This window comes from Aspergillus nidulans, chromosome V (genome assembly GCF_000011425.1).
Source record: "Aspergillus nidulans FGSC A4 chromosome V".
Classification (NCBI taxonomy): domain Eukaryota; kingdom Fungi; phylum Ascomycota; class Eurotiomycetes; order Eurotiales; family Aspergillaceae; genus Aspergillus; species Aspergillus nidulans.
In genome coordinates, this window is record NC_066261.1 from 1428625 (window position 1) to 1454954 (window position 26330).

At 48.3% G+C, this 26330-nt stretch overlaps 13 protein-coding genes across 13 annotated transcripts, besides 1 other annotated feature; 7 read left to right on the forward strand and 6 right to left on the reverse strand.

Annotated features, from left to right (window-relative positions):
* Positions 1 to 26330: part of a sequence feature (contig 1.98 826..565485(-1)) that runs on past both edges of the window.
* gfa1 (glutamine--fructose-6-phosphate transaminase (isomerizing) GFA1) lies at positions 1640 to 4606 on the forward strand. Its single transcript, XM_050612233.1, has 6 exons — positions 1640 to 1724; positions 1793 to 1902; positions 1961 to 2031; positions 2168 to 2399; positions 2500 to 3893; positions 3949 to 4606. Exons 2-6 carry the CDS (start codon positions 1898 to 1900, stop codon positions 4329 to 4331), a joined length of 2085 nt encoding a protein of 694 aa, XP_050468175.1. The 5' UTR covers positions 1640 to 1724; positions 1793 to 1897; the 3' UTR covers positions 4332 to 4606.
* ANIA_10718 (lumazine synthase RIB4) lies at positions 4770 to 5622 on the forward strand (the record flags this gene model as incomplete). The annotated part of the gene is made up of 3 exons (XM_050612234.1): positions 4770 to 4893; positions 4945 to 5110; positions 5208 to 5622. The coding sequence occupies exons 1-3, from the start codon at positions 4851 to 4853 to the stop codon at positions 5620 to 5622; spliced, it is 624 nt and encodes a 207-aa protein (XP_050468176.1). The 5' UTR covers positions 4770 to 4850.
* ANIA_05793 (proteasome core particle subunit alpha 7) lies at positions 5720 to 7029 on the reverse strand. Its single transcript, XM_658305.2, has 5 exons — positions 6912 to 7029; positions 6792 to 6857; positions 6574 to 6732; positions 6171 to 6497; positions 5720 to 6117 (listed from the first exon to the last, which is right to left on the reverse strand). Exons 1-5 carry the CDS (start codon positions 6912 to 6914, stop codon positions 5776 to 5778), a joined length of 897 nt encoding a protein of 298 aa, XP_663397.1. The 5' UTR covers positions 6915 to 7029; the 3' UTR covers positions 5720 to 5775.
* On the forward strand, positions 7590 to 8625 carry ANIA_05792 (uncharacterized protein). The gene is made up of 2 exons (XM_050612235.1): positions 7590 to 7762; positions 7817 to 8625. Exons 1-2 carry the CDS (start codon positions 7664 to 7666, stop codon positions 8477 to 8479), a joined length of 762 nt encoding a protein of 253 aa, XP_050468177.1. The 5' UTR covers positions 7590 to 7663; the 3' UTR covers positions 8480 to 8625.
* Positions 9130 to 9516, reverse strand: ppgA (mating alpha-pheromone PpgA; the record flags this gene model as incomplete). The annotated part of the gene is made up of 1 exon (XM_658303.1): positions 9130 to 9516. The coding sequence occupies one exon, from the start codon at positions 9514 to 9516 to the stop codon at positions 9130 to 9132; it is 387 nt and encodes a 128-aa protein (XP_663395.1).
* Positions 10356 to 12284, forward strand: ANIA_05790 (isocitrate dehydrogenase (NAD(+)) subunit 1). The gene is made up of 5 exons (XM_658302.2): positions 10356 to 10593; positions 10728 to 10788; positions 10850 to 10924; positions 11014 to 11917; positions 11968 to 12284. Exons 1-5 carry the CDS (start codon positions 10402 to 10404, stop codon positions 12053 to 12055), a joined length of 1320 nt encoding a protein of 439 aa, XP_663394.2. The 5' UTR covers positions 10356 to 10401; the 3' UTR covers positions 12056 to 12284.
* ANIA_05789 (18S rRNA methyltransferase BUD23) lies at positions 12321 to 13690 on the reverse strand. Its single transcript, XM_658301.2, has 2 exons — positions 13578 to 13690; positions 12321 to 13525 (listed from the first exon to the last, which is right to left on the reverse strand). Exons 1-2 carry the CDS (start codon positions 13598 to 13600, stop codon positions 12709 to 12711), a joined length of 840 nt encoding a protein of 279 aa, XP_663393.1. The 5' UTR covers positions 13601 to 13690; the 3' UTR covers positions 12321 to 12708.
* On the forward strand, positions 14002 to 14820 carry ANIA_05788 (uncharacterized protein; the record flags this gene model as incomplete). Its single annotated transcript, XM_658300.2, has 2 exons — positions 14002 to 14071; positions 14234 to 14820. The coding sequence occupies 2 exons, from the start codon at positions 14002 to 14004 to the stop codon at positions 14818 to 14820; spliced, it is 657 nt and encodes a 218-aa protein (XP_663392.2).
* On the reverse strand, positions 15467 to 19826 carry ANIA_05787 (GTPase-activating protein BEM3; the record flags this gene model as incomplete). Its single annotated transcript, XM_658299.2, has 3 exons — positions 15467 to 16152; positions 16211 to 19684; positions 19751 to 19826. The coding sequence occupies 3 exons, from the start codon at positions 19824 to 19826 to the stop codon at positions 15467 to 15469; spliced, it is 4236 nt and encodes a 1411-aa protein (XP_663391.2).
* Positions 20512 to 22775, reverse strand: ANIA_05786 (mitochondrial distribution and morphology protein; the record flags this gene model as incomplete). The annotated part of the gene is made up of 4 exons (XM_658298.1): positions 20512 to 20643; positions 20702 to 21361; positions 21392 to 21930; positions 21983 to 22775. 4 exons carry the CDS (start codon positions 22773 to 22775, stop codon positions 20512 to 20514), a joined length of 2124 nt encoding a protein of 707 aa, XP_663390.1.
* On the forward strand, positions 23083 to 23998 carry ANIA_05785 (protein pno1; the record flags this gene model as incomplete). Its single annotated transcript, XM_658297.2, has 3 exons — positions 23083 to 23195; positions 23248 to 23891; positions 23942 to 23998. The coding sequence occupies exons 1-3, from the start codon at positions 23120 to 23122 to the stop codon at positions 23996 to 23998; spliced, it is 777 nt and encodes a 258-aa protein (XP_663389.1). The 5' UTR covers positions 23083 to 23119.
* Positions 24140 to 25167, reverse strand: prs3 (proteasome core particle subunit beta 6 inpE). The gene is made up of 2 exons (XM_658296.2): positions 24962 to 25167; positions 24140 to 24907 (listed from the first exon to the last, which is right to left on the reverse strand). Exons 1-2 carry the CDS (start codon positions 25057 to 25059, stop codon positions 24220 to 24222), a joined length of 786 nt encoding a protein of 261 aa, XP_663388.1. The 5' UTR covers positions 25060 to 25167; the 3' UTR covers positions 24140 to 24219.
* ANIA_10716 (HCNGP domain-containing protein) lies at positions 25300 to 26281 on the forward strand. Its single transcript, XM_050612236.1, has 3 exons — positions 25300 to 25514; positions 25572 to 25623; positions 25682 to 26281. Exons 1-3 carry the CDS (start codon positions 25437 to 25439, stop codon positions 26242 to 26244), a joined length of 693 nt encoding a protein of 230 aa, XP_050468178.1. The 5' UTR covers positions 25300 to 25436; the 3' UTR covers positions 26245 to 26281.

Sequence of the window (26330 nt, forward strand, 5' to 3'; positions counted from 1 at the left end):
ATATAATCATATCATAATATGCTAGTAGTCTCAGCACTAGGATTGCACATCATTGCAGAGGCTGATTCTGTATCTGTATTCAGTAGCGTTAGCTCTTGCCTAATCATGAAAATAGCTAATTGTAGTGAGGAGATTGGAAATTGTTACTTTGGACATGAATTAGACTTTCGCTACACAGCCCAGAGCCGAGTGACAAGAGCACCTTTCACGTAATTGTACCTGAGGCTGTGTCCTGTGACAGTGAAGATAATACAGCACCTGTGCCTTTCGCCCATAAGGCTCCTAAAAGAGCCCTATTTTTTTTTTCGGATTGATCTTATAGCATCTTTCCAGAAAACTCAATCTACTTGCAAGGTATCATAGAGCAAAATTAGTAGTCTAAGAATTATACTCTATGGTCATTCAGGGCGTATCATTATGATCATACCGCTGCTTGTGCATCAGCGTATCGCTATCAGCTATATTAGTGGAGTAGTCTAGACTTCATTGAGTTAGTATGATATTCTGCAGGTGGTTACTAATATCATCCATAGTTTGGCCCATAATTAAAAATAGTACCTTAAAGGAGCAAGGAGCATCTCCGACTCGACATCCAGTAAAGTTTAGCCTCAAGCATCGTGATAGTAACAGAACTAGGTCTGTATTTGCCTCCCTCATAGCCAGGGGCGCAGGGTATGCTGCTAACCCCGTCACGTCTCAGCTACAGGGATACCAGCATTCCGTGCCTCGGTGGGTAGCCGCTCTTTCTGCACCTGACAGACAAACCATTTATGCTGTATCTATCTTGGTTATCTTATAGAGCCTGAGTCTGAACGAGCTTGATCACTGCCTTTAAGGCCGGAGGGATTCCTTACCCTGGAAATTGTCTTAAATAGCGAATTCAGTAAGAGGAAGCGGCGTTTTCCTGAAATCTCAGCTAAGATAAGGGCAGTTTCCTATCCCCACGCAGTCTGGGCCGAACAAGCGACTCGTAAAGTCCTCCAGGCTCATTGCGAGTTCAGTGCCGTAAATTAATTAACGGGTGACTTGAAGTATATCTTCTTATTCTTTTGTCGGGAAGAATGTGTGCATATTGCATGTACCACTGGCGGAACCATCCGTAACTTTTCTTGAAAAAAGGGGCCAGGAATGATCGAGAAAGCGAACTAGAAACGGGTGGGGAGTTAATAGGTTTTTGGGCGTGTTATTCTTAGAAACTGTAGCCGTTCCAGCGACAGCTAGCTACCAGAGCTGAAGTACATAGAGCGCCGAGACAAATCCTCGAGGGCCGAGAATATCTACCGAGTGTCCCCATTTTCAGCTCAGTGACCAGTCGTTACTTTACAACAAGTCAGCGACAACCCACTTTACGGGTTCTTATAGTACTACATACTAGGTATTGTATAACACCCACGAGCAAAAGCCAGAATCCGCCTTGCTGTTTGTGGCTAAACCAAGCCCTGGGCAACAAAGTGAGACATTGCCGTCGGGTTGTTTGAGGCGCAGAGGTTTATTGGCCACTAGTAGGGAGTAAAAGACGGTGTCCCATAGCAGTTTCCCTGGATTGGAAGCCAAGGTGGGCCGATCTCACAACATAAAACCTTCATAACAACAGCTTCCCCCTCCTTCCTCAGCCCTCTGGTATTCTTAATTCATTATCGCTCTTACTCCGTGCCTCATAACTCCTTCCTTTCCCTCGAAAATCCGCCATATCTTTCGTTAATTGATTCACCCTGCTTCTACCAGTATGGCACCACTGCAATCATTCCTCGATGTTTCCCCTCACTAACATTTGGCCGTTCCTTGGTTACAGCTCAGTGGCCTACGTTTCCTGATATTTGCGGTCCGAAACACATAGAACGCAGCCCTCCCATATTACTTGTTTCTCTCTTTTCACCTTCTATTGGATTCCGCAGCCATGTGGTCAGTCGGCCAGGTATCATGTTGATTGCTGGTCCAATGTCCGACTAATATCATCTAGTGGTATCTTCGGCTACATCAACTACCTCGTCGAGAGAGACCGTAAATATATTCTCGACACTTTGCTCAATGGTATGAACTTTTTTCTATAGAATTCCCGGCCAAATTCTCAATTTCGGACTACGTGTCTTTGGACCGTCGGTCCTTATTGCCATACGCTATTTCCTTATCCCGTGGTATTGCCATTACTCACATCTATTTCTTCCAGGCCTCTCACGTCTCGAATATCGAGGATATGACTCTGCAGGTCTCGCAGTTGATGGTGACAAGAAGAATGAAGTCTGTGCCTTTAAAGAAGTTGGGAAGGTTGCCAAGTTGAAACAACTCATCGAGGAATCCAAACCTGATCTTACCAAGACATTTGAGTCCCATGCTGGTATCTCTCACACACGTTGGGCTACGCACGGAACGCCCTCCCGTCTTAACTGCCACCCACACAGGTATGGCATTGGTTCCGATCCATACAGCGCCCTGCTACACGTTGATTTGTTTATCACAGTACGCCAGCATGGAAATGGCTAACGAGAATTGATTTCACAGATCCGACCCCAACTGGGAGTTCTCTGTAGTTCACAATGGAATTATTACAAACTACAAGGAGCTGAAGGCTCTATTGGAAAGCAAAGGCTTCCGTTTCGAGACTGAGACAGACACTGAATGCATTGCCAAGCTCACAAAGTATCTGTACGACCAGCAACCGGATATTGACTTCACTGTCTTGGCAAAGGCTGTCGTTAAAGAGCTTGCGGGTGCTTTCGGCCTCCTGATCAAGTCTGTGCACTACCCTCACGAAGTTATTGCCGCTCGTAAGGGTTCCCCTCTTGTGATCGGCGTGAGAACTTCCAGGAAAATGAAGGTGGATTTCGTGGATGTGGAATACTCAGAAGACGTGGCTCTCCCTGCTGAACAGGCTTCCCAAAACGCGGCGATCAAGAACTCTGCTACCGGTCTTCTCGCCCCTCCTGACAAATCTCTCCTTCATCGGTCCCAGTCTCGTGCTTTCCTGTCTGACGACGGAATTCCCCAGCCAGCTGAATTCTTCTTGTCATCTGATCCTTCCGCTATTATCGAGCACACTAAAAAGGTTCTGTACCTTGAAGATGATGACATCGCTCATATCCATGAGGGTCAACTCAACATTCATCGCTTGACTAAGGATGATGGCACTTCAAACGTCCGTGCTATCCAGACTATTGAGCTCGAATTGCAAGAAATCATGAAGGGCAAATTCGACCATTTCATGCAAAAGGAAATTTTTGAACAGCCTGAATCCGTAGTGAACACAATGAGAGGCCGTCTTGATGTTGCTAACAAGCAAGTTACTTTGGGAGGGCTTCGACAATACATCTCAACCATTCGTCGCTGCCGGAGGATTATATTCATTGCTTGCGGTACTAGTTACCATTCGTGCATGGCAGTTCGTGGAGTGTTCGAAGAGCTCACTGAGATTCCGATTGCGGTCGAACTGGCCTCGGACTTTTTGGACAGACAGGCGCCGGTCTTCCGCGACGACACATGCGTGTTCGTCTCTCAATCTGGAGAGACTGCGGACTCGCTTATGGCTCTCCGTTACTGTCTTGAACGTGGAGCTTTAACCGTTGGTATTGTCAACGTTGTGGGATCTTCCATTTCCCTTCTCACACATTGTGGTGTCCATATCAACGCTGGGCCTGAAATTGGTGTTGCTTCGACCAAGGCATACACTTCTCAGTTCGTTGCTATGGTAATGTTCGCTCTCTCGCTCAGCGAAGACCGAGCTTCAAAGCAGAAGAGACGTGAGGAAATCATGGAGGGGCTCTCTAAAATATCCGATCAATTTAGAGAAATTCTGAAACTCAACGAGCCCATCAAGCAGATGTGCGAGCGCTTTTTCAAAAATCAGAAGAGCTTGCTTTTGCTGGGCAGGGGTGGCCAATTCCCTACTGCACTTGAAGGTTAGTGATCAAACCATGGCTCATTTCTGGTGAGAGGCGCTAATGTGGGTAATAGGTGCCCTTAAGATTAAAGAGATATCCTATCTGCACTGTGAAGCCGTCATGTCCGGTGAACTGAAACACGGTGTTCTAGCTCTTGTTGATGAAAATTTGCCCATCATTATGATTCTTACCCGTGATGGTCTCTTCACCAAATCTCTGAATGCCTACCAGCAAGTCATCGCTCGGAATGGCCGCCCGATTGTGATTTGCAACAAGGATGACCCTGAGTTCTCCTCCGCTCAAACAGAGAAAATTGAGGTACCTAAGACAGTCGATTGCCTTCAAGGACTTCTCAACGTCATCCCCCTTCAGTTGATCTCCTACTGGCTTGCTGTGGGAGAGGGCCTAAACGTTGATTTCCCACGGAACCTTGCAAAGTCCGTTACCGTCGAGTAAGTCAGCGAGCAGCAGAAAAAGCATTTTAGAGTTAGCGGGATTGAGGATACAGGAATTGGGCGGTGTTATTGCCTCTTTGACATGTTTATCTTCATGAGGTTGGAGAATGCGAACGTAGTAGGCGCGGGGCCTTCGTTATTTTCTCTTCCTTTTTTTTTTTGAACGCCTGCACTGTTTGTTTGTATGACACCTCATATGTTTAGCCTAGTTTGATAATGATAGGTACCATGACCATCAAACAAGAACTTCCAGTGACAACTGTTTTTACATAATAAGTGGTGCGTAGCTCTTGAGTCCGAGGTGGCTTGTACTGATAGACAGACACCTTTTCGGTTGCCCTCAGCGCGGGGTCACTCTTCCCCACATCTAATGCAACGGAGTCCGAACTCGTCAAGTCTGAACGACAGAGCCTAGCAGGCTACTGCGTACCCCCTACAACTTTTGTTTCCATCAATCAATTTGCACATTGTATAATCTCCTTCGGCGACTCGTTCCCCTTCTTGAGTAATACTTCCAGATATGCAATCTCTTAAAGGGCCCGGAGCTCCTCAGGCCTATGACGGTGCGATCTGTACTCCCCCATCTTCATCAATAGTCCGCTAACGATATATAGGGTCTGGGCTACGAGTTGCTATTGTTCACGCGAGATGGAATATGGGAATTATCGGTCCTCTTGTAGACGGTGCTACTAAAACACTACGGGCAGCCGGAGTTGCAGAGGATCACATTGAAATTCACACTGTTCCAGGAAGCTACGAACTGCCATTTGCTGTCCAGCGGTAAGTCTTCTTTTTGGCACCTGAAAAGGCCATAAGCTCTCTAGAAGTGGCTATAGCCACTACAACTGCTCATATTGACTACTTCTTTCCATGGCAGTCTCTACTCTGCCTCGCAACTACAAGCCGCCAACGCGGGGTCATCGGGGGAAGGCATCAGCGCAACAGATCTACTCTCGTCTTCTACGGCGGATGTGAGCAAGACGCCATCGACAGCCTCAAGCGCTGCTTCGAAACCCTACGACGCGATCATTGCGATTGGGGTTCTCATCAAGGGCGAGACGATGCACTTCGAGTACATTGCAGACGCGGTCACCCATGGCTTGATGCGTGTTCAGCTAGATACCGGTGTTCCTGTCATTTTCGGCGTGCTCACTCTTTTGACTGAAGAGCAAGGTCTTGAGAGAGCTGGATTGGGTTCTAAGGGAATGCACAATCACGGTGAAGACTGGGGAAATGCGGCCGTTGAACTTGGCGTTAGGAGAAGAGGCTGGGCAAAGGGCGAGGTTGCTTGAGAGCTCCCGCCCCCTAATAAACAACCGCAAACGCAAACACTATTGATATATTTTATCATGGGCAATACTCAAGGAAACTTGGTATAGGAAGGAAATCGAAAATAACTTCTTGACTTTATTTGATTCTTTGAATCCTTGCCCGAAACTGTTGGCTCACTCTTCCATCCTCTCGCCCTCATTGCCGGTTGCTTTCGAACCATCTTCTTCTTCCTCGTCGTCTCCTTCAAGGGCCCGCTTAGCCGCTCGTTCTGCCTCCTCGAGTAGTTCTTTCGGCACCTCTTCGTGTCTGCCTTTTGTTGGACCATTCAGTGAGCTAATCCAGCTCATTTCAAGCTCAAATTCCTTGTCCTTGTTATCTTCATGAGCAACGTAGATAATCCTAGCCGCCTCCTTTACAGCATCTTGCAGGCTGAGTTTCTCCGAAGCCAGGTCTAGCTTTTCAAGTTCGGCTTTGGCCGCCTGCCTTCCTTTACCGGTTGCAGCCCCATAGTACCCCTGGAACGATATCAGCGTGCGTAAAACATCCAATGCAATTTGAGATAACATACCCAATACAGACCGCTTGGTTCGATCATATATAAACCTGGTCCTCCCGATTTCGCGCCTTCGACTTTCCCGCCAGAACCTGACTGCGGTCCACTTCCCACTTGACCATCGACTGCAAGCTCAGCCTCAGAGTCCCAGCCCCCAACAATTGAAGTAACACCAAATGGTCGAACGCTTGAGTACAAGGTGTATGCTTGCACGTAGCCCCCAAGACGGTTCGCTAGAGCCGAAACGGGAATAGGACTTTTGTAAATCCCACGCCATGAGGACGCTTCATCGCGAGCACGGGAAACAAAATGACGACCATCGGGAGCCAATCCCGATGAGACCTATCAATTACAGGAACCCGTGTTAGTACAAACAGTTGGGTCTCTCAATAATCTTTGACAAACGGTGACGACTCACAATGCCAACGTGACGATCGACAGTAGATATTCGCTTGTTCGCACCGGGCTTCAGGAGTTTGCTGGTGATGATCTTCTCGACTGCAAGAACAACCCCGTCCTTACACCTGATGCCTATGGACGTTCCACCGTTCTCGACAGCCTTCACAGCATATTCAACCTATCAGGTATCGTGAGCTTCACCTCATTTTTCTGCTGTTAGAGCAGGAAGCAGAATACCTGAAAGTTCCGACCATCTGGAGAGAACACTGAGTTGGATAGATCGTAGCCGGTGCCGATGGACGTCTGTAATGCTGAGTATTAGCTGGCGTATCAGCTAACTGGAGCAGCGAAACATACCATGGCCGAATTGACTGAAGTACAAATAGGGGAGTAACGGTGGCAGGTTGAGTAACGGGTTAAGGGTATAAGGAGATAATAGTGTCAGTGGTTTCAGAGGAAGTCAAAAAGGTTGATGTTACTGCTCCGATGATGGTACGTAGGTCTTGGAGCTACCTAGCTTACCGCCTAGTACTCAGCCGTTGTTGTCACTGCCATGGTCAGATCACATGACTTTACCCTGGTCATTTCTATTTCGGCTTCATCAATCACTGTCCTGCTGCTCATCTAGTACGAAGATGACGGTTTTGCGCTATTATGCAGGGCAAGTAGAACGAGGCAGCTAGATGAGGCCGCCGAGTCAGTCTCGAGGCTAGTTCCTGTTCACCTCTAAGAATCTCGCAGACTAGAACTCTCCATGCCCAACCCTTGGGCATCTGCTCCCATCCCACTTTCCTCTCTTGACACTTTCTTGTCCGCCCTTGAAATTGCAGCTTCTCAGACTACTGATGGTAAAAGCCTCGACAGTTTAGTGCTCAGTACTGCTCTTCTGGATAATTTTCACGTTCTCAATTTTCCTAGGTATTTACTGTTGACTGTCGACCCCGCATATTGTTGCGACGGCCCCTCAATTCACCATCTGTTCCCTCTGACATCTGTCATCCACTGTCTTCAGGCCACTGGAGCTTAGATCTAGTCCGCAAAGTCTGATCGAACTCTGTCACGCATCTTCCACTCCCCTGTTCTGCGTTTGCCTACGGGATTCCATCACTATGTCTCCGTCGATATTGCATAGTTGTCCCTCCTGTGGACATGTTACCGATATCTCTGAGATACTGACTGACTTTGTGGGAGACCCTCACTGCACCCAGGTAGATACCCCGGAAATGTTAGTTACCTTATCCCTGACTAGGTGTCCTTCGCAGTGCGGTTTATCAGCGTCCGAGGGTAAATTAAGAGCACAGGATGATCTTGTGTCGCTGTTTAACACACACATGAGCATCGGTCAATCCCGGGTCTCTGAAGGACCGGAAGTGCCTGCGACACCTTCTCCAATCACATATAGTATCACACAGCATTATCATCATTCAGCGCATGTAGCACAGAGAGCCGCTATGCCGGGGTTAGCTGTCCCGCAGAATGTTGCTCCACCGGTGACCAGTGAAACTGCGAATGGAGTACTCGAGATGCTCATGCACCACCGTATCAATCCATCCACACTGTCAACGAGTCAATTAGAGCTATTTGCGAACGCCATGCCAGATCAGCAGAATCGCTTGATTCAGATGTGGCAGATATGCCCAGAGCCTGGGAAATTGGGCCAGAGCCAGGCGGTTCTTACCATGGATTTAGAAATGGGCGATTCGGCTCAAGCACCAAATAATGGCGATATTACAGACCATTCTGCCGAACCATATATGCTTGCTGGGTATGGTCTGGTCGCTCACCAGAGGGAGGCCGGTCAGGCTAATCACCCATCAAATGAGCTCACCCTTTGTTCTCCATACAGGCTTTTCAGCGACCCTGTCTATCAAGCAGGAGGCCAGCGCTGGTGGGAACGAACACAAGCTACGACGATGGAAAACTAGCATTCCAGGCACAATGTAACTGTGTGACTAAGGAGCTTTGGTATATTTGCGGCTTAATTGGCTTCTACGGTTTTATGTGGAGGGAAATGTCCCAGGACATCTTCATGATATACGCAAGACAGCCAAGGACATTTCGTTACTATCAGTGATGAATGACAGACCGCTCGTACAAATCTTTTGTTTGACTATAGGGATACACGTATATATACATAGGTATGGTTGCACTGAGCACTAGAGTAATGTAACTGCCAAACAAGACTAACCCTCGACATGTCCTTGGGTAAAATATAGGATAATTAGCCTTAAGACCTCCGGGCGGTTACTTGGTCATGTGAGCCCATCACGACCTTCGTTTCCTCTTCTCCTGCCGCGCACTTCCCATGCCTGAACCCGGTGCTCGTCTGAAGAACCCCGGCAGAAGTAGACTAGGTTAGCAATAAACCGATGATCTGAGTGCAAAACTGGCACAGAAACTGTGAGTGCTAACTGATAGGCGTAAAGGAGCGTAATCAAGAGAATTCGTACACCCTTTGCCCGTCATTTCGTTAAAACTCAGGGTTAATGTCGAGGCGGCTTCAGAGGAAGTACTACAAGTCTTTTGTGAGTTTGATACATAGCAGTAGTCTGTAGTTGAACCATACGAATGATGTTTACCCGTCGGAATTGTCAGACTCCTTGAGATGGCCGAAATCTTTCGCGAGCTGGGCGTACTCTTCCCGGGTAAGCTCATCCAAAAAAGCCATAGCGTCTGCAACGGCCTCAGCAGAGAGCTTGACATTTCCAATGGCTTCCGCGGCACGTTTGGCCTTGCCACAAACCTGGCCACGGAACCTGCACCATCTATTGATTTTGAAGGGCTCGGCCACCGCTTCGGCCTCACGCTTGACAAAGTTGAGGGCGTCGGCAGTACGCTTGGTCGGGGGGCAGATTCTACCGGCGAATCTGCACCATCGATGTTGTAATTCAGCGGCAGGTGCAGCCTTAACAGCGGTTGCCAGCAACGCGGCAAGAAGAATCGAGACGAAGAAAAGCTTCATTGCAAGAATAATAAAGACTTGAAGAGTGATTTTTAAACGGAAAAGACCAGCTTCCAAAATTGAAAATAAATGCTTTGAGAAAGGAGCTGTCTGTTAAATTTGATGCAGGAAATGACAGGAAAGTGTGGGAATGTCAATGCTTTTATACGCATCCAATTCACATATGTGCTGATTCAACATGCCTGCGTAGTCTGTTCATCAGAGCGATCATGGCTGCCCACTATGCATGCGGCTATGATGAAAGAACTTTGCCACGCTAAGGCCCAGATGGCTCCATCAAAACTAATGAGAGATAATACCTATTCCATGAATAGATCTTAGGCTATTATAGGAAAGAGATGTATGACATCCAAGACTAACCTTCGCCTGTAGTTTCATGATATGGCTAACAAAGAAGTTGAAACTGTGCTTTCAGCCACAGCAGACTAAAGGCTGTCAAGATGCCGGGAGAAGTTAGATCACTGATAGGTAAATGATTCCGTGTAACAAAGGGCTGGGATAAACCATAACATCTCAGAGGAGAAAGGAGCTCATTGAGCGATGTAAGAAAACAGCCGGTAATAACCAAATCTGTAGCTCAATAGAGAAGGTCAGTTCAAAGCTGGAAATAGAGTTTCTTGAAAGTAAATAAGAGATTAATAGTTATTTGACAGATAAAAGAGCTTATTGATACCCCAAATAGGAAGCGTGATATGTGCTGGAGGGTGCACCGCCTATTGTTGAGATGCTGCGAGTCAGAATCTGCAGGAAATTCCGGGTAAACGGTGACAGTTGGGCGGCAAAAGGCCCGAGTCGAAGTCAATGAGCCCGAGTTATTGATATGGAGGTTGGCGATAGAGGTTGATTGCAGATTGAGATGATCCTTAGATAAGATCGGGCCGTGCGATGTCATTTGGCCTAGCATGCCGAGAGGATCCGCCGTTTTTTCCGGCGCCTCGTGCGGCATCTCAGTCTTCTTCCATCATTCTCTCTTTTCTCTTCCTCCCTCCGCCAGGTTTTCCGCATCCAGCCTCTCCCCATTGCACTGTTCTTTATTTAGTCAAGATGTTCGGCACCAGGACAGTTCAGCCCGCGAAGGTACGTTGGAACAAAGATTTTCCCTTAGCTTTTTGAGGGGGTTTGCGTTCTTCCAGTTTCGTCCATCCCGTCCGGCGTGTTTGACAAGTTGTTATTCTGATTTTCTCGATTCGAATCACTCACCGTCGCATTAGTCGCTGTTCCGACGCGCTGCTGCTCAACCTTCCATCGTCCGCTCCCCCATTGCGGCAAGATGTGCGTTCACCTCATTATATCCGATTATCGGAAGAATATGGTGTTAACCCTCCGGTATCAGCTTTTGCGACAGTTCAGCAGGATATCTTCAAGCCAACGAAGTATGGTGGCAAATACACTGTGACTCTTATCCCAGGTACGGCCACTAAATCCACACCATATCCGCGACGTTGCGCGACGCGTACTTGATTCACCGACCAACTAACGTCTTACTCTGCCCATCAGGTGACGGTATCGGTGCCGAAGTTGCGGAGTCAGTTAAGACTATCTTCAAAGCCGACAATGTACCCATTGAGTGGGAGCAGGTTGATGTCAGTGGCGTAGACACCGGCAACAAGCACTCTGAGGAACTCTTCAAGGAATCAATTGCTTCTCTTCGACGAAACAAGCTTGGCCTGAAGGGTATTCTCTTTACCCCAGTTGAGCGGTCTGGCCACCAGTCCTTCAACGTCGCTCTTCGACAGGAACTCGATATCTTCGCTTCTGTCGTGCTCATCAAGAACATCCCCGGCTATAAGACTCGCCATGACAATGTTGACCTCTGCATCATCCGTGAGAACACAGAGGGTGAATACTCTGGTCTTGAGCACCAGTCTGTGCAAGGAGTCGTCGAGTCACTTAAGATTATCACTCGCGCCAAGTCCGAGCGTATCGCTAAGTTTGCATTCAGCTTTGCGCTTGCCAACAACAGGAAGAAGGTCACTTGCATCCACAAAGCTAATATCATGAAGCTTGCGGACGGTTTGTTCCGCAGCACTTTCCACAAGACTGCCGAAAACTACCCAACCCTGGAGGTTAACGATATGATTGTCGACAACGCTTCTATGCAGGCTGTCTCTCGTCCTCAGCAGTTTGATGTGATGGTTATGCCCAACCTGTACGGTGGTATTCTTTCCAACATTGGCGCTGCCCTCGTTGGTGGACCCGGTGTTGTTCCCGGGTGCAACATGGGACGAGATGTTGCTGTCTTCGAGCCTGGCTGCCGTCACGTTGGTCTCGATATCAAAGGCAAGGATCAGGCCAACCCCAGCGCTATGATTTTGTCTGGTTCGATGCTTCTCCGCCATCTCGGACTCGACGACCATGCAAACCGTATTTCCAAGGCTGTCTATGACGTGATTGGTGAAGGGTGAGTATACTGTGCGCAATCACATTGTTTGGCTCGCTGACAAGTTTTAGTAAAACGCGGACTCGTGACATGGGCGGACAAGCCACCACTCATGAGTTCACTCGTGCCGTTCTTGACAAGATGGAGGCTGCTCTGTAAACCATCGTTAAGGGAACTCGTTGATACTATTATTGCGACTGATTTGACAGCAGGACCTGCAACAGGCTGTGTGATGGGTTTGGAAGTCCCTCTGGCTTCTTGGTTTTGTTCTCCGTAACCTGTGTATCACTTCTATCCTACCATAAATGATAGTGGAGACGCCATGTGCGATTGTTGTGATAGATAGGCTGATTACGACGTGTACAGATATATACATGTGGTTTAAATAGAAGTGGTTTGTTTTTTTCATAACTCACCTTAGTTACACTAAGAGAAGAGTCCGAGGATCAATTGGTTCTTTCAAGACAGCAAGCGCGGATTTGTTTTCACACCCCGCTATACCAAATGCTTGACTTGACATACTTTCGTCCCTTTCTAGCCTCCATCCTGGAGTGTACGCGACCTACAGACGACCTAATCGGCAAAATCCCCTGGAGTGAAGGCGACGTGGTTCCCGGACTTGTATGAAGCTCTGACGCAACGCATTGGAGAGCAGTCATATACCATATACCGGGGTTGATTTCGTGTCCAAATCCGGTTGGAAAGGGTTCGCAAGACATTGATCGTAGAGCTTGACCTGGGGCTTTCTTGCTACTGTTAGGGCAGCTTGTCGAGTAACGGGAAGTCTTCATAACAGTGCCAGCCGAATGTAATCAAAAGGCTGGACGCCTTTTGCGGCCAGTATACTTTGAATTTGCCTTGACAACCTTGCCCTTTTTAGCCATTTGCTCTTTTTTCCGCAAGATCCAAGCCTTGTCGCCCTTCCTGGAGATAGTAGCTTTCCCGTGTTCCTGAGCCTTTCTCCTCGCGTCCATGATATCGACGTCATTCATCCCATCCACAACACCAGTAATATCACCCTGCAAACCTCCACCACCGACTGTGAGAACAAGGTATAACTTGCTATTTTTTGTACCAGGATCATCCTCCAAGATACCAGCCCCAAACCCGGCCTTGATGGCGGCGCCGCTGATCATTGTGCGTTGGGCATCATTTTTGGGGTAAAACTGACAAACAGCACGCCCACCTCGTCGAAGACTAGCAAAAAGGCCTTCGAAAAATCTCCGAAGGCGACCTTCCGGGCTAACATCGCTTGTTTCCGCATTGCATAACCACTGGATGGCACTGATGCTAATTGCCGCGTCGAACGTTCCGGGTCGGAACGGTACACCCTGTCCAATATCCGCAAGGAACAAATCCCCCTCCACTCCTCGCTGTAGTGCTATATCAAGCATGCTAGGTGAAATATCCATTCCAATCCAGGTGTGCGGACCTCCTTGCTCACGTGGTTCTTGAGAGAGTATTTCACCAGACAGGCCAGAGCCACAACCAACATCGAGGATTAAAGACGGCGCCTTGAGGTCAAGGAGTTCGAGAGCCCTGTGCGTCATGTCTGACTGAATGTTACGGATTCGTGATGAAGTGGTATATTTTCGCGACTCATTGTCGTCGTAAAAGAGGTCCGGGGGTCTTCAGCGAGTTTCGTTAGCAGGGAGGCCAATTACAACATGTTAAAACATACAAAATATCTTCGGGGCGCGACATTGTGAAGATCTTAGCGCAAGGCTATCACGACTGGTATCAGTCAAGCTTTTATAAACACCGCAGGCAATAACAAAAGTAGCATGAAAGTTGTCCTGTTATACTTTACTATCGCAGTATATTTTTTTCTGCCGAAAGGCCTATCTTGGCATCGTGGGCCTTTTGCCTAAGGCATAAAGCCATTTATGCATGATCGGCACCGTGCCCAAGTATATCTCTGCTTGTCTCATCTCAATATAAGTTAAAACATTTGTCTGACCCTCCCACCGGTGCTGGTACATCTACCATCTAGCTAAAGAGACGAGACATCTTCTTCAGAGTTCTTGAGTCGTTTCGACTGTCCTGCATCCGTCACAGAGCCTATCCCTCAAAGGAGTTCTTCGGTGCTCTTTTGCCTGCACACCATGTGGATACTACCATTAGTAGGGTATCTGGGAGTGATAATAGGATTCTGCTTTCTCACTTTAGCCATAGGTAAGATATTTCCGCATCTCATATTTTGGGTATCATCAAGAAGATTCCATGCAGCAAAACTCGTGCACGCGAAGTCTCTTCCTAGCGACCCTCATTAACAGAACCTTACAGCATCTGGTCTTTATTATCTCTCAGAACTCGTTGAAGAACATACTGTCATAGCTCGCCGGCTTTTATCTCGCCTGATATACGGCATAATAACGATCCAGATTCTGCTCCTTCTTGTGGACAAATTCCCCTTCTCACTCTCCCTCCTCAGTATCGGCTCCCACATCGTCTACGCAAGCAATCTCCGCCGCTTTCCCATAGTGAAACTCTCAGACCCGTTTTTCATCCTTTCCTGTTTCCTCGTTGGCCTCAACCACTGGCTATGGTTCCAGCACTTTTCGAAGCCCACCACACTGCAAAGGAGCTCTACGAGCTGGCGACAGCCGTATAATGTTAGCCCCAACGACATGCCGACGTTTACAGAAGTGGCGTCATACTTTGGACTCTGCGTGTGGCTAGTGCCTTTTGCGCTGTTTGTTAGTCTGAGTGCGGGAGAGAACGTGCTGCCCACCATGGGATCTGAATATGCAACTGGCAAACCGGTTCCCACGGCGGGGTTGAGTCGGGGCTCTCTAGGTGCTGATGGTAAGAATAAGAACAAGGGCATGGCGAAGGCGTTAGTTGATGGTGTGCGCGAGTGGGTTAGTGAAAACGGGGAATTGATGGGGTTCTGGAAAGGTGATCGTGCAAAGAGTTTCTAGCGCTTTCTGCTATTAGACATGGTAGATTGTATGATACTATGGGACACGATATAGTCACAGTAGCATACTTTTCAGCGGTTTCCATAATCACCAAACCCAAGTTGCCCTCCGTAAACTTGACTAATAGCACCTGACGTGCTTTATGGCAAATTGAGACAGGTCTACAGCTTAACATGAAGAATGCCGAAGAAACCATATAACTTATCTGAAAATAGGAAGGGGTATAGAATTCCTGAGTTTGCCAAACGCAAGCAGAGGCACAAAAGAGATTTATACAAAACTGCATGGAAAGCAAAGAAACAGACATGAAACCGTAAGTCACATTCCAAACCAAAAAAAATACAACGCAGAGGAAGAAGGAAACTGGCATTAGACATTGAGGCCCTTATTATCATTAGAATTCAGCCGCTTCAGGCTCCCAGTTGGATGTGCTCGCCAGGCGGTTTAGGCATTTATATACGTCGTTGCATATTCGTTCGAATCATTGCGCCCGACCACAAGCATTATATCATGGTGTAAGCGGTGGGAATAGGAGTAAAAATAAAATCGACGGAGGTAAAAAGGTAGGTACGATGGTAGTATTAACTGAAGAGGGACAGCACCAACATCTACCCGAGTAATGGAATCAAACTTAGGCTATTCATAATCAGTATGCACACTTGGGCTGGAAGAATGGAGGAAAAGAAGGATAATGTGAACAAACTAAGTACTTACCAAAATTGTCATGAGACAGCTGAGGCGGATCATCGTTGTTGAAATCCATGAAAAGGATGTTGCTTTCCCTTCGCTTGGCCTTGGCATTGCGGTTGCTGTCAGATTCTGGAGCCAACGTCCTGCTCACAGCCGCTGGCGGTTGGCTGTAGGTCTCCGCCCTATCTGCAGCAAGAGTTTCATAACTCGGCTGCATGGGAATGAAGCCAGTGTCATGACGCGAACTGTATTCATCTGGACCGTCTCCTGGCCGGGGGAATGTCATCTGATTGTGTGCGGGCGTAGGTATATCAGAGAACATTTGACGCCGAGGAGACCGAATGTCTTCTGGTGTCAACGGATTATCAACAACCAGATCCACTGTGTTCACGGCAGGTTCTTGCGCATCATTGAAAATTTCATCGTATTCAGTAAGGAACAACGAGAAAACGGGAGCTGGTATATTAAGAGTAGGAGCAAAGACAATGCCCACATTCCTGACAGTCATTTTGTTAACGTCGGAATTGTTGACAATGACAATCAAAAATTGAACCAATGCTCGCAGCAAGGCCAGATTTGGCTTCGGGAGTCTGCGAACCAATGAGTTGAAGGCGACAACTTTCTTCTGCTTCTCGTTGATATCTGAAGCGGACAATTAGTATGAACATCAACATTGCATAGTATCAGATAATGTGCTTACCAAGGACACGCAAGAATTCTATATGTAGTTCGCGCGTGAGTACGGTCGATGGTAGCTCCCGAAGGTATTGTTTGAAAAGTGAGGCCACAGCATGTACGTCATAATATTGTTCTCCGGCGAGGAAATCGACATCTCCTTCAGTATTGAATCGTTCCCTCAGCGCCTTCACAACGACGTTCGATCCACTCAAACGAAATATGCCTTCTTCCAATTCCGCCTTCTTGGCTCTGAGATATTCGAGGCAGCGATAAACCACAGCAGGTAATTCGACATCAACGTCAAACGGCGCGCAATCTCGCACTGCTTCTACCAGCGGCATCCCAAATACTGGTTTTATCAATTCCCTTTTCTCATTGCCTGTACCATGAAGCTGGATAGGAGGACCCTCGGAGACAGCTTGAAGATGGGAAGCAAGATCGATGGATGACCTTGTACGAAATCCCCAGATACTGCGCTTCTTCTCTTTAGTGCTTGAGGTCTTATTTCCCCAAGCGCCAGCGTCTTGTATCACTGCGCCATTAGTGGGTGCAGATATCACTTTTGATGAGAGCTGGCCATGGTCGGGCTGGTTGTTGTCGCTTGGTTCTTGGAAAGGGACCGTTGGGAACATTGGCGATCTTGGTGTCCGCGGATCAGAAGAGCCAATAACAGGCGGTTCGGCGGGAACAGCATCTTCAAAACTGAAGCCCTGGACGGTGTCAGATGGCTCAATATCTGGGCTGTCCGTCCCTTTGCCTTTTTTGCTACCGTTGGAGAACAACTTGTTTTTTGAAGAGGTGTTCGTTGCATTATTAGGAGCCGTCTGGGCTTGAGCGCTATCATTTGCTGGAGCTCCTTCAACATATTCCAAGAGCGCTTCAACCCACGTATCTCTCTCATCATCGCTTTCAGCGCACAAGACATGGCGCACGAGGGCGGAAGAGTCTTTCTTTTTGGGCTCCAAAATAAGGAAGGCATGACGGTATTGATTATCAGAATCATCGTCGTCGGCTCGCGAAGGACCTTGCGCCTGTTGCGACTGTTTCCCGATCTGTGCGTTGGCGATCTTAATGGTTCCAAGATGAGCGCCTCCTGGGGCTTCGAAATACTTGAGTTCGGGACCATGTAAAACGAAGTAGCGCGCTTTCCAGCCACCAAAATTTTTACCCCTCTTTGTTAAATATCCTTCCTTTCTAGGCTTTCCATCCGGACCACGCGCAATTTCGGACCCCGGCTGGTGATTACCTTTGAGCAAGCTCGTCTCGTCATCTCGAGGCTCGATTGCGTCCGAAGTAAGGAACTGACAAAGGACCAATGCTGCTCTCTCATCCAGCGGGTTCTCGAGGAGGTCATCAAAATATGAGTTTAGGGCGGCACGCCTTGCGTCCACCTTAGCAGGAGAATGTCCACTAAATATAGACCGATCAGGTAGCCTCGCTTGAAGATGAGAAAGTTGTCTTAACTGGTTATCGAGTTGAGGTAGCGCAGCGATAACCTTTTCAACTCGCCAAAGCTCGAAATTCTCTGACCGTGAGTAGACGCTCAATGTAAAAACCGGTTCCTCGTCTAATGGCCGAGAGACCATGTAGCTATTTCTGGAAGGCCGCAATCTAGACGACGAAACCTTGATCTGGACGAGGGGAAGCGCATTTGGAGGTAGTAGAAGATTCGGATAATCGTCAGATCTCAAACCTTGATAAATCCCGCTGGGCATTGACCCTGGGGATCGGGGGCTATCGATTTTCACAGCCGCATCGATTGAGGGTACGGGACGATTGAACGGATCAAGATGGAATTGAGGGTGCGTAGGGGTGTTCGATACGACATGGGACGCGGCGGTCTGGTCCTTCCCAAGACGGGGGGACAAAATAAGCCCAGTTGGATTGTTGCTCGAAGACATGGCTAAGGAAGAAAAGGGAGTCTGCATTTCCCGTGGCATTCGTGGCACAGGAGAACCAAGAGGACGGTCTTCAGGTCTCGGGCTTAGAGGTAAACCAGGACTCTTTGGGCCGTTCATGATATGACGATCACCTATTGAAGGCAGAGCCACACTAGCGCCCATAGAGGCCGTCATTGCTCCCAAGGGGACTACGCGGCGTACGTCTGATGACAAGTGGCCCGCAGTCATTGGGTTTCCCGTCTTTGGGGAAAGAGGTTGGCTCTGCTCTGATGTTTCAATATTCACTACCTCGCGAGATAGGGCTACTTCGCGCTGCTTGTCATCATCGGCCCTTGTCTTTCTCCTCCCACGTTCTATCGGGGACTCTTCGACCGTAAGAATATCTTCATATTCGGACTCGGAATCAGACGCTTCGCGCAGTGTCGTCGTGCGGTCCGGGTGCCCTAAATTCAACGGTGCAGGAGGAGGCTTTCGGGCCGGATTTGGGAATTTCTGGCTTTTGCTGGCGCCCAATGCAGAACTCGGGCTGGCTAAAGGCGTCGGGCTTGTGGCAGCTGATGCCTCCTGGGCCGAGGTCAGCCGTTGGGAACTTTGCGAGTCAAATCGCAAATCAGGTTCTTCAGTTAGTAACTCGGTTTCGATAAGCTGTTTCAAACTAGGGGTGATGTTGGTAGAGTCCTGGCTGTCGAGGGTGTCGGTGCGTTGCGGTTGCCCGGCAGTCTTGCTGCTACTGGTGGCCTGCGCTGATAACCCGCCGCTCGAAGCATCTTTTGTCCCTGGAGTTGAAGACTGTCGAGAATGAACTTCTGTAGAAGGGAGTGGAGGCGCTGCAGTTTGGAGCTCTTTGACTTTCTTCTTGTATCGTTCTTTATCTTTCAAAGCACGTTCTAAGTCTTTGTTCAGACCCATGATCAAAGTTCGCTGCTTATCAACGAGTTTCCATAATTGGGCGTTCTGCGAAGCCGCATGGTGCTTCTCCTTCAAAAGATGTATTATAACAGCATCTGGCGACCCAGCCGCATTTATTAAGTTGTCAATATCCGCCTGGCTGACCGCACTGACATCGAACGAAGACTTGTGTGATTGCGAGGCTGAGGAAAGGGAGGATATTGCAGAGTCGATAGATGAGGTGCGTGGCATAGCACGATGGTTTGTCTTTTCTCTGTTATTTGACTGTAGAGAGCCGATAGATGACACCCTGGAAGGTGATTCTGACTTGCTAGATTCGGCTACATCAGAGTCCTTCCGGGCCTTGATGATATCGCTCGCCTTTTCAGTCATTTTTGTATCATCCTGATTGATACCTCTCGGTGTCCGCTGTCGTAATGTGTGCGATGCGCTCAAAGGGATTGAACTAATTCTTGATGGAGGGGCTGGAAATGCGGCATGGGCTATTTCACTAATGGTGGTCAGGTTTTCGAGCGGTGATGTAGTCGCAGATGAACTTGGGGATGCTGTCCTCTGTGATAAACTCGAATCGGTCCGCTGGGGTGACAAAGCTCGTGCGTTCGTATGCAGGGGGGAGGGTCTTTGCTTGCGGGGAGAAACCCTGACAGCCGATCCAGAATGGAGGGCCTGCGCGCTCGATCGTAGTGCTAGAAAACCGCCGAAGATAAGATCGTCTGCTTAACCTAGTTTCAAAAGGGGCCGGCGCGTATTACCTGTAGGGGGTTCCGCGAAACTGGTATGCAGGGAGCTGAAGGTGTGGTCGTTATCCTGCCGCTTAGCCTGCGACATGGCTTGATTAGGAGTCGAAGCTCAATTCAACCGGCATGGGGGGTCGAGCCGCAGTGGGCGCTTGCAGGTCGCTAGCTTCGAGCCGGTTCGACTGGGTCTTCCACCAGCACTCAGGGGTAGGGGGGTCGGAACCCAGCGACAATTGTGAAAATGTAGTCCGAGGTTGTCTACCTCGGATGCGTGTCCTTGTTTTTCGTTTCTCACCTGCAGGAACACCAATCCAGCGCTGAGGGGGGAAGGGTGACGGAAAGTAGAATCTAGAAGCTTGGGACGTTTGGGTGAGCAAAGTCTGAGCGGGGAGGGAGGGAGGTCATTAATAGGGATGATCTGAGAATAATTAAACAGGAAGATCTGCCTGCCGGGCGAGACTCTAGCTACAACGTATTCAGACTTGCCCACATGCTCCAGCTAATGTTTTCTAAAGAGGAAGCAACGAGAGCGTTTGGGCGTCTTGACAGAACAAGAAAAATTTCCAATTAATTCTGCTATGAATTCATGTAAAGTTCAGAATATATATTCCATCCATTTACCTTGTGCTTGTACAACTACATCTTGCCTGCCGATCAACAAAGCATTGAGGTTTATGAAGGGAAGAGAAATGTCTTTTAAAATTGAACCGCCTTTATCCCATAACGCCCGTCAAGCTAATGCTATCCGTTACAAGTACATGATCATACAATCCTTGTTAGGCTATATTCCCAGCCATTCCCATGAAGATAGCCTGGGCAGCCAACTGAAGCGACCAAAATCCAACTTTCTTAAAGCGTCGCTTACGTGCTTGTTCATCAACGACATCACGAGCAAACGCATCGTATACCTGATGGGATAACAAATCAACAACTGGAAAGTAGACAAACAAAAAAGGGATGACTTACAGCTGCCGAGAGATCATCCATGAGGCCGCTGTCATAGATAGTCCAGCTGCCGTCGAAATCTGCCGCCCGTTTCACCAGGCGACAGTTGACAGGGATGAAAGTGCGCCGCGAATTTATGTACGCGACAATGGGTCTTATTAAGGCATTGTTGATGTAAGAGAGATCTCGTGTGAATAAAGGAACAACTGCCCTCACATTGTTAAGGTGGAGTCGGAGGTCTGTAACTAAGAAACGCCTGGAGTCGCTGGACTTGCTCTCGTCGATATGCGTCAAATCGTGGAAATTTGAATCCTCTGTGTATCGATTCGAGGTGACTGTCGCTTCCAATCGATCGTAAAGATCGGCCATTACCTTTGCAATACTTTCATCGTTGTCCGCGGGGAACATGATATCGGCAACAATGTCCACGGTGCCTTCATGAATCCATCCAAATGGACCCTGCACCCCACGGTTGAGATGATCAATATTCAATCCATCAATGCGAATCCTGCTGTGTTTCTTCCAAGGGGTCGGTTTGCCGTCCTCTTCTGCCTCATTGCCAAGTTGCGCGCCAGTGAAGCTATGAGTTTGGCGAGGATGAATAGTAAATAAAGAGTTGTCAAAGGATCCGGACATCATATTGGCCGATAGAAAGTCGTAGAAGAGCCACTGTTTCCTCAACTGCGGAAGATCGCAGGAGAATATGCTTACCGAGAATGGTCTAAAGTTATTGGGCTGGTATACGGTCACAAGCAAGTCGCTCATTTTGAAGGAGTCGATTTCGAAGTCCCCGGGATTATGCTCGTGCCGATATGATTTAGGATCGCGAGGTTCATCAGGCCAAAACACCGATCTGCGATCAACCACTCCGCGCACCCCTTTCACCTCAACGTCGCGAAGGAGTCCTTTGCCGTTGATCCACCTGCCAAATGATAGTGTTACGTTGACTGTTTCTATTGAAAGGTCGAATTGCGTGTAATTAGTATCCTCCTCTTCCTCGGACGAAATGCGCTGCTCTAATAAGTCGGCCCCGGATTGATCACCCAGATGTGCAGCGGCGGCAGCGGCAGCTGCAGTCTTTGATGAGCCTTTACTGACATGGCCTGTCCCTTGACCCGGTCGCCTCGATACAAAGACATTCTTGAAAGTAATGACGCCATCTCTCCATTTAGGGACGATAGCAGATTCAAACACCACCTTTACACCAGATGATTTAGTAAGGTAGTTACCAATCCAGCCAGCCAGAGTTTCTGGAAATATCAGTATCGTTATTAGCGGTTGACTAGTGGAGAAAGGACTCACCTTGCGCGAACACGGTATTAATCGCTAAGATAAGCAAAGAAAAAAACGTAGTCGTTCCCAGAACGATCCAGACAATATGACCAAGTATGACCCAGGAGAAAAGCGCAGCAATCTCGTCAAGATTAAAAGGCCGGACGCTTCGGATAGAGAACCACTTAAACCGAACCTTCAGCCTTGACCAGAAGCCGGTTGCAGCGGCCAACAATTCTTCTTTCGTTGGGCGATGGAGGTGTGGCATGTGTGGTAGACGGTGGATTAGGGGACGGTTTGGAGGAGCGGGTTCGTGCTTCTCCCCTGGTCGAAACGATTGTTCCTCTGATTTCTGATGTTTACCTTCGGTTTCAACATTTTTCACGCCAGCTCGATCAGCGGCGTCTGTTCGTGCACCTGCTCGCGAAACATCGTCCTTGTTCGTCTGGAATCCTCGGGTTTGTACATTGCGAGAGAGGACGTGTGGGAACCATCTGTTGAACGGAGATAACCTATGTGAAATAATCTTTTCCGAGCTGACCGCACAGGTTGTGCCAGTTTCTACTACAGTGGAACTGGGCGAGACACCGAGGATAAGGCAGCTTCCGGATGCAAACCGCCGCGTAATCTGGTTCGTCTTGCGGGGAGGCGCCGTTGGAAGCTTTTTAGCATATTGCTTAAGGATTGATTTGTAGAGAGAATCAATTTGGGATGCCGTATGGGAGAGATTTTCAGCGCGAGTCACACGCAACCCTCGTCCTAGGAACGGACTTGCCGTTTTCCAGAAGGTGGTGTACAGCTTGCGTCCGAAGATACCAGACATTCTGACTGTCACATGCTGTACAGCCCGCTGTAAAGCGGGAAATTGTGGGATGGTTTAGCAGATGAAATTTGGATTCCAAAAAACGCGAATAGGTAAGCGGAATGCAAGATTATCGGAGCTTGAGCTGGACCGGAGTCCTGGCAGCAAATTTGGATGAAATCATCCCGCTGCTGTTATCAAGGAGTGTTTGACCTGTTTGCAATAAAAATTTAAAGCCTCCCGCACCAGAGCCCATATCCTTTTCAGCGTCAGAGAAATCCTTGCTGTCTCGACTATTAGGCGGACAAAGCCAAAGAGGTGTGAATATTCGAAGGAAATTAGGGCAAATTCGACCATTAGACAAGATGCCCGCCCCAACAGCACTACGAGCAGCTTCCGACGCTTCTACGACCGAGACTCCCATTGCCCCTCATGCGCAGGGTTCGTACGGTGAACGAATGATTGACCAGGTGTAAGGCTAACAGTGCCACAGAACACGATGAAGAAATTCTGATCGACGTTCAACCTTCGAATAATGCCGATGATGTTCTTGCTTCAGCGAATTCCGCGGAGGACACTGACATGCGGATTGACTTGGAAGGTCGACCGGTTTTCACGCCTGCGAAAGATACACCAGCTGCATATCGAGTTGAGACCCGAAAAGTCCCTGTTCCACCACACAGGATGACACCATTAAAAGCAAACTGGCCAAAAATTTACCCCCCATTGGTCGAGCATCTGAAGTTGCAAGTGCGAATTAATATTAAAAGTCGGGCGGTAGAGTTGCGCACATCCAAGTTCACCACCGATACAGGAGCTTTGCAGAAGGGCGAGGACTTTGTCAAGGCTTTCACGCTCGGATTCGATATTGATGATGCTATCGCACTACTGAGGCTGGACGACCTTTACATTCGCTCGTTTGAGATTCGAGATGTCAAGGCATCTCTAAACGGTGAACACCTCAGCCGCGCGATCGGTCGCATTGCTGGTAAAGATGGACGAACGAGGCATGCAATTGAGAATGCGAGCCGGACAAGAATTGTCATTGCTGATCAGAAAATTCACATCCTTGGCCGTTTCCAGAACATCAATGCAGGCCAGGAAGCTGTTGTTAGTCTCATTTTGGGCGCCCCTCCAGTAAGTTAGCCGCTTCTTTGTCTTACTTGCAACCTGCTGACTCCATCCAGGGAAAGGTGTATGGTAATCTGCGGAAAGTGGCAGCCCGCATGAAGGAGCGCTTTTAGATATTATTCACGGACAGTTTTCTATAGTTTGTTTTTCTTATTATTTATGACAACGGCGTTATGGTTTGGCTGATACAGGGTTTTCATGGTACATCTGATGACAATGTTCAAGGAGAAATTCCATACCAGATACTTTCCATACACCATCTTAACAAGAATAATATGGATTTGACTGATTAACGAAGTTTCAAAATTTACTGACAGGATAGGTCTGATTCGCATTAATCCTTCTTCAAGGGGTGATAGACCTCCTCTATCCCATCTGCAGTAATAACCAGCATCTGTAGGCCATCTCCAACCTCAATATGTCTCTCCACCGCGCTTGTAAACGCATCTCGCACAAGTTGTTCCACCGTCTCTCTTGACATCGGCTCAGGTTTCCTAGCTTCTAGAGCGTGTCCCTCTCCACTTCCAGGAATATACTGGTTCTTCAAGTTGACCTGGTTGTCCAGGAACGGCATAATTAAGCTAGACGCGGCTCCAGCAGACCTGCACTGTTCCCGTTCATATGAGCCTACCGGGTCGTAACCGTACAGCGCCCCCTTGCCCTCTTCGTCTAAGCCGGCCAGGATTGCCTGCACGTAGTATGGAAAGAACCTCTTCTGGTAGAGAATGGTTGATAGTCGCTGCGCACATGCTCTCACACTCATGGGTTTCCCGTGTTGGTACTTATACATCTTCACAACTGCATCCAGTCTCTCCTTGAGAGCTAGGCCATCTGCAGCGAAGCCCACCACTGACAGGAGGATGTGAGCGCCTTTTCCGGTTTCATCTTCTCCTCCAATCTTGAAAACCTTCGGAACGTAGCGAGAGTTAATGTTGTACCCGGAAGTCGAACGGGTGTCGCCAGCAAGGACAGCGAAATCCTTTCCCGTTATGCCTAGGACCGAGCCTCCATTATCAGTATACCTGAATTAGGTTAGCTCGGTGTTGAATATTGAAAAGGAATTCTCAGCGTATTACGGATAGAATGAATGTTCCTTGTTGCCAGCGTTCGTCGGCTGGGCGAAGGAGTACCCGATAGGATTGATGTGAGGGTCTTGGGAGAAAAGACTTGTCATCTTAGTGGGTTTTGAGACGAATTCCGCAAGTTTTACTGGTGTAGTTGTAGAGAATGATGTAACTGAATATTCAGGCAATATATGGAAAATGTTAGGAGAGAGATGATGAGGTCAATGATGCTCGAATGGAGCTCTCACCTACTGAAGCGGTGCTGGAGCTTCCTTTGGATTATGTAATGTGCTAGCAGCCGTCCCATTGTACAGCTTTGCACAGGAATTAATACAACCCAACAAATCTCTCTCTGCCTTAATGAATATCCCTTGTCCATCCTTTCTATATCTGCGATGTAATAGTCTGAGAGATTATATTACCCATCATCTATACTTCTACTGCAACATTGATATCGGACATCAGCTTTCCCAGGGACTATTTGGAAATGATGCTGGGACTTGGGAATTATGAAAGCAGTAGTGAGGACGAGGTTGATAAAGAACAGTCCCTTCCAGAGTCAAAGGTACAATACACTATGAGTTCGTTCCTTGAGTTCGATTCACAGCTTACCACTCGCCAGCAAGAACTGAAAACGTCACATGTCGAAGGCTCGCAAACACCAGAGGATAAAAGTAATTGCGCCCGCACGACGTTTAGAGTATCCACGCTCGGACTAATCAATTTCCAAAGCTCAACATCGTCCGAAAGATGCTTCCTCAGTACGGGATACTGTCCCCGACCGAGAAGTCAGCGGCCCCGTGCTTGGGCCGATGCACGATATGGGGCCGGCACAGACAAGTGACGGACAGCCATTATCGAACCGTACACTAATCCATGACTTGACGCTGCCGCCAGTACCGAACCTCGATATACCAGCATCTCCGCCTGGATCTCCGAACTCCGCGGCGAATGCAAAATTCCAGCATTTTCTGTCGTTGAAGAAACAAGGCATTCATTTCAATGACAAGTTAGCCAACTCTGTTTCTCTCAAGAACCCCAGTTTATTGAGCCAGATGATGCAGCACGCTGGGATAGATGATCGCGCGCAGTACTCAAGCTCCCTGCCGACCGAGATGTGGAACACTTCAGACTTGCCGAGCTGGGGCTACAAGGAAGAGCTTCTGAAAGCGCAGAGGGAACTTAATGCTAAAGTCGATGAGACTAGGGCAAAAGGGCAAAGGGACACAATCGAATTTGTATCAGACACAGGCCGATCCTATTCAGCCTCACATCCCAAATCGAAACCACGGTAACTTAAAGATAATGATGACAATTCTGCATAATCCCTAGGTAGTCTAATGAAACCGGCCAGGGTAAAAAGAAACTGGACGAAGACATG

Coding starts and splice junctions, on each gene's coding strand:
- gfa1 (XM_050612233.1), top strand. Junction 2,032..2,167: donor TCTCGACACTTTGCTCAATG/GTATGAACTTTT, acceptor TATTTCTTCCAG/GCCTCTCACGTCTCGAATAT. Junction 2,400..2,499: donor CTTAACTGCCACCCACACAG/GTATGGCATTGG, acceptor TTGATTTCACAG/ATCCGACCCCAACTGGGAGT.
- ANIA_05790 (XM_658302.2), top strand. CDS start 10,402: ATGTCATTTGGCCTAGCATGCCGAGAGGATCCGCCGTTTTTTCCGGCG. Junction 10,925..11,013: donor CACTGTGACTCTTATCCCAG/GTACGGCCACTA, acceptor TCTGCCCATCAG/GTGACGGTATCGGTGCCGAA. Junction 11,918..11,967: donor TATGACGTGATTGGTGAAGG/GTGAGTATACTG, acceptor GACAAGTTTTAG/TAAAACGCGGACTCGTGACA.
- ANIA_05793 (XM_658305.2), bottom strand. Junction 6,733..6,791: donor CAGATGGTCGGAACTTTCAG/GTATTCTGCTTC, acceptor GATACCTGATAG/GTTGAATATGCTGTGAAGGC. Junction 6,498..6,573: donor TCGATCGTCACGTTGGCATT/GTGAGTCGTCAC, acceptor TGTAATTGATAG/GTCTCATCGGGATTGGCTCC.
- ANIA_05789 (XM_658301.2), bottom strand. CDS start 13,600: ATGTCGCGCCCCGAAGATATTTT. Junction 13,526..13,577: donor TCGCGCCCCGAAGATATTTT/GTATGTTTTAAC, acceptor AACTCGCTGAAG/ACCCCCGGACCTCTTTTACG.
- prs3 (XM_658296.2), bottom strand. CDS start 25,059: ATGACAAGTCTTTTCTCCCAAGACCCTCACATCAATCCTATCGGGTAC. Junction 24,908..24,961: donor AAGGAACATTCATTCTATCC/GTAATACGCTGA, acceptor AACCTAATTCAG/GTATACTGATAATGGAGGCT.
- ANIA_05792 (XM_050612235.1), top strand. CDS start 7,664: ATGTCTCCGTCGATATTGCATAGTTGTCCCTCCTGTGGACATGTTACC. Junction 7,763..7,816: donor GAGACCCTCACTGCACCCAG/GTAGATACCCCG, acceptor TGTCCTTCGCAG/TGCGGTTTATCAGCGTCCGA.
- ANIA_10716 (XM_050612236.1), top strand. CDS start 25,437: ATGATGCTGGGACTTGGGAATTATGAAAGCAGTAGTGAGGACGAGGTT. Junction 25,515..25,571: donor AGTCCCTTCCAGAGTCAAAG/GTACAATACACT, acceptor ACCACTCGCCAG/CAAGAACTGAAAACGTCACA. Junction 25,624..25,681: donor GCAAACACCAGAGGATAAAA/GTAATTGCGCCC, acceptor CAATTTCCAAAG/CTCAACATCGTCCGAAAGAT.